The 6,528-nt window shown below is 39.2% G+C and overlaps 1 protein-coding gene across 1 annotated transcript in view; it reads right to left on the minus strand.

The window, feature by feature from the left end:
- Positions 1-733, minus strand: part of LOC103476172 (filaggrin) — a 7,035-nt gene extending 6,302 nt beyond the window's left edge. The window contains exon 1 of the mRNA XM_008428312.1: positions 205-733. Within this exon, the coding sequence (XP_008426534.1) occupies positions 205-733 (529 nt within the window). The remainder of the gene's footprint in view (positions 1-204) is intronic.
- Between the last annotated feature and the right edge of the window lie 5,795 nt (positions 734-6,528).

Genomic DNA, 6,528 nt, shown 5'->3' on the forward strand with positions numbered 1-6,528 from the left:
TGGTCTCCATGGTGATGGTGACTTGTACTGTGGTGGTCTCCATGGTGATGGTGACCTGGGCTATGGTGGTCTCCATGGTGATGGTGACCTGGACTATGGTGGTCTCCATGGTGATGGTGACTTGCACTGTAATGGTCCCCATGATGATGATGGCTAGGACTGTGGTGATCTCCATGATGATGATGATGGCCAGGACTTTGGTGCCTTCCATGGTGATGGTGGCCTGGATTGTGGTGGTCTCCATGGTGATGCCGATTAGCTTCTTTATGGGAGTCCACATGGTGGTGCCGGTGGTTTTCATAGGGATGAGGCCTATCCTTGTGCTCACTATGGTGATGTGGACGTGTTGGACTGTGAGGATCTCCAATGTCACTGGTTGAACTGTGACGTCTATGCAGATGAGGAGTGGTAGGCCGTGAGCTTGAATGGCTGCGATAGTGATGACTTGAACCATGATGGTCTTCATGATGATGAGTTGGACTATAATTATCTTCATGAGTCTTGTCTCCGGACTGATGGCAATGTGGTGCATTGTGGTGTCTATGGTGATGGTGATGACTAGTAGTTTGGCCATATCTTTCGTGTTGGTGACGACCTGGGTTGTTGCAGTCTTCATTGTTATGGGGATTGGAACGATGGCGGTGGTAGTGCTTTCGAGAAGGCAATCGAGATTGATGCTCACGAGCTGGGGATCTTGAGCGACAGCTTCTACGTCTGTGCTTTTTATGACCATATGGACTGTCAGAGCAGACGCCGGGATGATGGGAAGCATTAGAGTGAGACAAACGAGAAGACTTAGAATGCTTGCTAGTATGGGAATGTCTGCTTGAGCTAACTGAGTCTGCACTTGCAGCACGACTTATCTGCTGTCTGGGTTTGTCAGCGCTACTGTCTGTCTCCCTGGATCTGGTGGATACCTGTCCTGGGCTCCAGGGTCTTTGAGCATCTGTGACCCCAAGAGAGGTAAGTCTCATTGGGCTGAGCACTTGCCGTGTAATCTCATTAAGAAAGGCAGAAAACTTCATTTTTTCTTTCATTAAATTCTTCTTAGCTTCACTTTGGCTCCTTTCCAGCTCATCTCCTTTATTGCCTCCATTTCCTTCTTTGTCTTTGGGTGCTTTGAGATCCTCCATTGATTTTGCCTTGCGGAAGCTTCCATCATTTCCTAAACTTCTTGTACTTGTTTGCTGATTTTTGAATCCTGCTCTAGTAGGACAGCTGCGGGAAGACTTCTCAATGTCTTTTTTCTGCTTGGCAGATGTCTTGTGCAGACTTCCTCTTTTAATTATTAAAGGGGCAGTGTCTTCTTCTTCTTCTTCAAAGTACCGATGTTTTGTAGAAATGTCAGTAAACGACTGGGAATGCTGAGGCTTCCTGTGAGTGTATGTATCTGAGGAGTCACTGGTGTTTCCAGTAGAGAGGCTAGAGGTGGAAGAAGATGTTGTGGAAGAGGAGGAAAATGAAGAAGAGGAGAAGGAGGAGGAAGATGATGATGAGGAAGATGACGAAGAGGAAGAGGATGTTGATGAGGAAGACGTTGAAGACGAGGAATCAAAGGAAGTTTCTGAAAGAGAAAAATTACGGTGCTTTTGCCTATGGTGACCCTGGTGAGGGTGTGAAGAATGACTCTTATCATGTTCCCCGTGATTTTGGTTGTGTGGAGGATGATCGCCGCTGTCCACTGTCGACAGAGTGCTGTTGACAAAACATTGTATAGTTAGAATGTTTGAATCACATTGATAAGACATTAACTTTGCCTCTAAATTTATTACCTAAAATGAGAAAAAATACACTTAAGTATTCATATCTCAAGAAGGTGTTTGCTTTTTTTGGTATATTTCATGTAATAGCACATAGTTGCAAAGTGGAAAAAAAACGTGGTTTTCGAAAGTTTTTACTCTTTGTAATCAGAAAAAAATTGTTTCTAAGTCAAAACTTAGAAAAAAATCTTTTGGGTTTTTCTATACCACCATTGCACAGCTGGAGTCTACGAATTTTGCCCATTCCTCTTTGCAAAATCCCACAAACTCAGTTAGATTTGATGGATAGTATCTCTTAACAGCAGTTTTTAAGTCTTGCCACAAAGTCTCAATTCTTGAATAATTTAATCTAAGCCTCTCTAATGTAGATCTGCCTGAACAGATACTTGACCTACTAGAATTTGTACCAGTCTTATTTCTTTTGCAGTCTCTAACAAATTTTGTTTAATTTGCTCTGTCCACTATCTGTTCTGACCAGTTTCTCTGTTCCCTGGTTTTTGACCAGTTCTCAGTTAAATTCATCTTACCATCAGCTCTGACTGGTTTCCTGTTCTTCCTCAAAAGAAGCGTCCTTGAAGCATGAGATGCTCCCACCTCTATGTTTCATTTTGGACATGCTGTTTTTAGACCTAACCTATTTTAAAATTGACACAACTTTATCCCTGACCACTTTGCTGTATTCCTTGTTCTTTATGAACTTGAAGAGAACAGCTGCATGTAGTGAGGTCGAACTACACACAAATTGACTTGACTATTTTTGCAAATTAGGTGACTTCGGAAGGAAATTTTATTTTTCTTGGATTGTCTTGATGGGTGTCAGTTTAAAAGGGACTCAATCCAGATGAAATGTTTAGTAAGTATATGTACTTTTTTCTTCTTTTTTTCACTATGCTCTACTACTATGTCTCTAAATGTGACATAAAATGCAATAAAGTTTATAGCTGTAATGTGACAAACATGAAAAAGTTGGTAACACTTTATTTGACGGGATGTTCATAACACTGACATGACACTGTCATAGATGTGACATTTTTATGAACATGAATAAGTCCCTATGAATGTTAATGACTGTTGTCAAGAAGGGTCATTCGGTAAAAAATTTCACTTTTAATGCAAAGTTGCTTTAAAAATCAATGAAAACTTTGCACTAAAGTGCCATTATTTACCAAATAATGCAAAGTTTGTACGTTTAACAGACCTTTAATTCTACTTTTAAAGCAACTTTGCATTAAAAGTGACATTATTTATCGAATGACACTTTATGACAAGTCATAAACATTCATTTATGTTCATAAAAGGTGTCATGTCACATTTATGACAGCTTTACATCAGTCTTATGATCACCCCTTCAAATAAAGTTTTACCAAAAAGTACAAGTGATACGAACATTTTTGCAAGGCACTGGGTTTTACAGCAGGGAGGAAATGTCACAGACTTACTCTGGACTGGTGTTGTCATCGGACCGGTGATGGTGGTGATGGACTTGGTGGTGGCGATGCTGCATCACTTGTTTAGCCTTTCTGTGCTTCAGCTCTTTTTCTTGATGGTCACACATTTCAGACGTCTTGCATCTGGTCTGAAATATAGCAGCGGAGGACTGAAATAAAATAATCAGTTTAAATTATACTGTTTTCATGTTTTTTGTTTTTTTTACTGGAACAATTATAATAAAATTGCACATTTCATATTTTATATGAATCTAATAATTAATGTAAGCTTGATATACAATGAAACACCATGACATGGAGCAGAACTGATGCTTACTTTGTAGGAAACCAATGATGAAATGTTAGTTATTTAAAAAAAATAAATGTTTAAATTGATAAACAGTCTAAAAGATAAAGATATTTCAGCCATTTGTTGTTAAACTAAGTGACCTACAGTCAGTATCTGTACTTACGTTGAGAGCTGCTGTGTTCACACTGACGTTCCCTCTGTGGTGCACAAGCAGAACCCGTCCTGACATATCAATATATATCTCTGTGCCAACCAATGACAGAAGGGCTTTGATCTGAGCTCCACTAAAAACAGTACAGAGCACCACTGCTTCTGCAGAAATCAATAAAAGAAAGTATGAATGAGTACAACATATAAACAGCGATATCAATGCTGATCATAAGCTATTGGTACAGATGTGTTTAGGTTTATTGACACGTCATCAAGCAAACTTTAAGATGAGACAGTGGTTACATGATAAGTACGAAAAGCTGTTTTAGTTTAAAAGAAAAAAAACTGCACAAATGAACCAGGTCCAGTGGGAAAACCCATCTCCACCAGCTGGTTTGCAGTCAGTTATTACATCATTCAACTGAATCAAGAAATATCTGCAAGCCACTTTTTTTTCTTTTTTTGAAAGCTGGATTTGATTTCACCAGCCACACTTGTAGAATCAAGAAATATTTTACTTAAAACCTAAAAAAATAAACAAACAAAACTCAACATATAAAGTCACATATCATGCCCCAATCTAAGAAAATAAAGAACAGATTAGAAATACTGTTGGTGTCTATTAGTCTGTTAAGCGTTAACCATACCATACCATACAGCTGATACAAAGTGCTGTACATTAAAACACAACATAACAATAATTAAAAAAAAAACTCTTACAGTTTAAAAACGAAACATACAATTTAAAACTAGATCCCGCTGGAGTTGAAAGCCAAGTAAAATAAATGGGTTTTAAGACAAAGTTTAAAGACGTTAACAATTTGACCCACCTTGACAGTTGTCTCCAGCCTGTTAAAATTACTCCAAGAGCGGATCGACGGTTCACCCAGGTGGTCACACAAGAACCTGGAGCAACATCTAAAACTCTGCAGGTCTCACTTTCCTCGTTTAAGGTCAACATTCATGATTCAACAAAAGGAAAGCTTTAGTGGAATTGATGATCAAGTAATAAGGCCATGATCAAAAAAATCTGTTCCACATTACCAAAAAAAACCAAAACATTGAGACGATCCCCAAGCTTTTGGGGAAAATATTCTGTCAACTTACATGTCAGAACGGCTAGAACACTCTAAAAGGCAATACCTATTCTTACTTAAATTAGGTTTGTATGCTTTACTCAAGTCTCACTAAATTGTTTATTCAACTCAAGTAATGTGAGCAATGTACATGTTTGGCCTGAGAAAAGTACAAGACTACRTTATTTTGAGTAAACTGGATTTGACTGTTTTTGTCACTGGAGTGAATGCTTCAGCTCAGCAGTGCGCATGCGCAGTGATGTGCGGGAAGCTTCCATTGGAAGAAACAGAGCATCTTTAAAGGTGAGCGTCGCTCCTTCACCCTGACGTTCCTTCCCTGGGGTGTGCTTTTTGTTTCTTTTTTGTATAACATAATAAACCCTCTCGTCACCTTGTTACCTTTGACCTTTTGCCCGTGACGCATGATGCAATTGCCTCTCCTGCAGTGAGATGAGGCGGCTAACTGCGGAGCTCAACGTAGCGAACGTTCCAGATTACAGAACAGTTTTTGGTGAATAAGAAAAACGTTTTTGGTGAATAAAGTGGAGTAGACTTGCTACTTGCTATATGACGGAAAACGTTGAAGTATCGTTTCTGCTTCACCTCGGAGTCGCGGTTTAAGCAGAGAGGTAATGAAATACAACAGACGCTGACAGGCCTTTGTTTTATAGATTATAGTCCACTAAAAGGTTGAATTGTTTATATTTTAATAGTGTAATTCTGTAAAGACAAAATATGTCTGGTGGTCCAGCTCTGATTTTCATATCTTGCTAAATTGCGGGTTTGAATATTGCAATACTTTCCTATAACAAAACAGACCTACAGAAAGAAATTACTAATAAAATATCTTATATATGCATAGTGTTATGCTATATATGGAGATGTTCGTTAGCTCTGATTGTATATGTCACATTTTTGTAATGTTTATTAAACTCTGAAAGCTGAGTGGCTTTGTTAATATTCTGTCCTAGAAGGTGGTTAGATGGGCCCTTTTTGTTGTTGAGCACCTGCCCCTTTAGTGGTCTCTGCACGGGCCTGCGCCACACAATAAATCAGCGCATGAGTGACAACTTTTTTTCATCGCAGATGCAACATGTCTCTGTACAGTTAGCTTTGCTAGCATCACGTCCACAGCGCTTACCTTTCTTTAAGCTTTCCTTCCAAGTGACGCTAAAAGTTGGACGAAGTCCCCACCGTCTGTGAAAGCGAAGCGCTGCTGATTTTACATGTCGCCATATGCAGCGCTATTATATTACTGATGATTAGACAGACATCTTCTCCCGCTCAGAGGAAACCACTGCGCATGTCTGGAGCTCCGAGTGCAAGTAAAGGTGGAGGTGATAGGTGACAACAGACACGTAAGTCACGTGATAGCAGGGATTTTACGGCGACACCTTAAGTCCCTGAACTTCACATTTTAACGGGAAAAAAAAGCGCAATGCGACTTGGATGTAACGAGTAACGCGACAGTTTTGTAGAAATGTAGTGAAGTAGAAAGTACAGATACTTACTGTAAAATGTAGTGGAGTAAAAGTAGAAAGTACCCATTATTAAATCTACTTAAGTAAAGTACAGATACACGAAAATTGTACTTAAGTACAGAAACGAAGTACTTGTACTTCGTTACTTCCCACCACTAGTTACAGGTTAATTTTTCTTTGAAAAGATGACGCATAAAAGTCTTTGCAGGCTAATATGCTAATGTTAGCATTGGCTCATGGGTCCAACATTAGCTAAAACTGCCACGCCTTTTACTTGAGAGCCTTTAATGTTTTTGTCCATTGTAAAAAAAAAAACTTACCAAG

Source organism: Poecilia reticulata, linkage group LG14, assembly GCF_000633615.1.
Source record: "Poecilia reticulata strain Guanapo linkage group LG14, Guppy_female_1.0+MT, whole genome shotgun sequence".
NCBI lineage: Eukaryota > Metazoa > Chordata > Actinopteri > Cyprinodontiformes > Poeciliidae > Poecilia > Poecilia reticulata.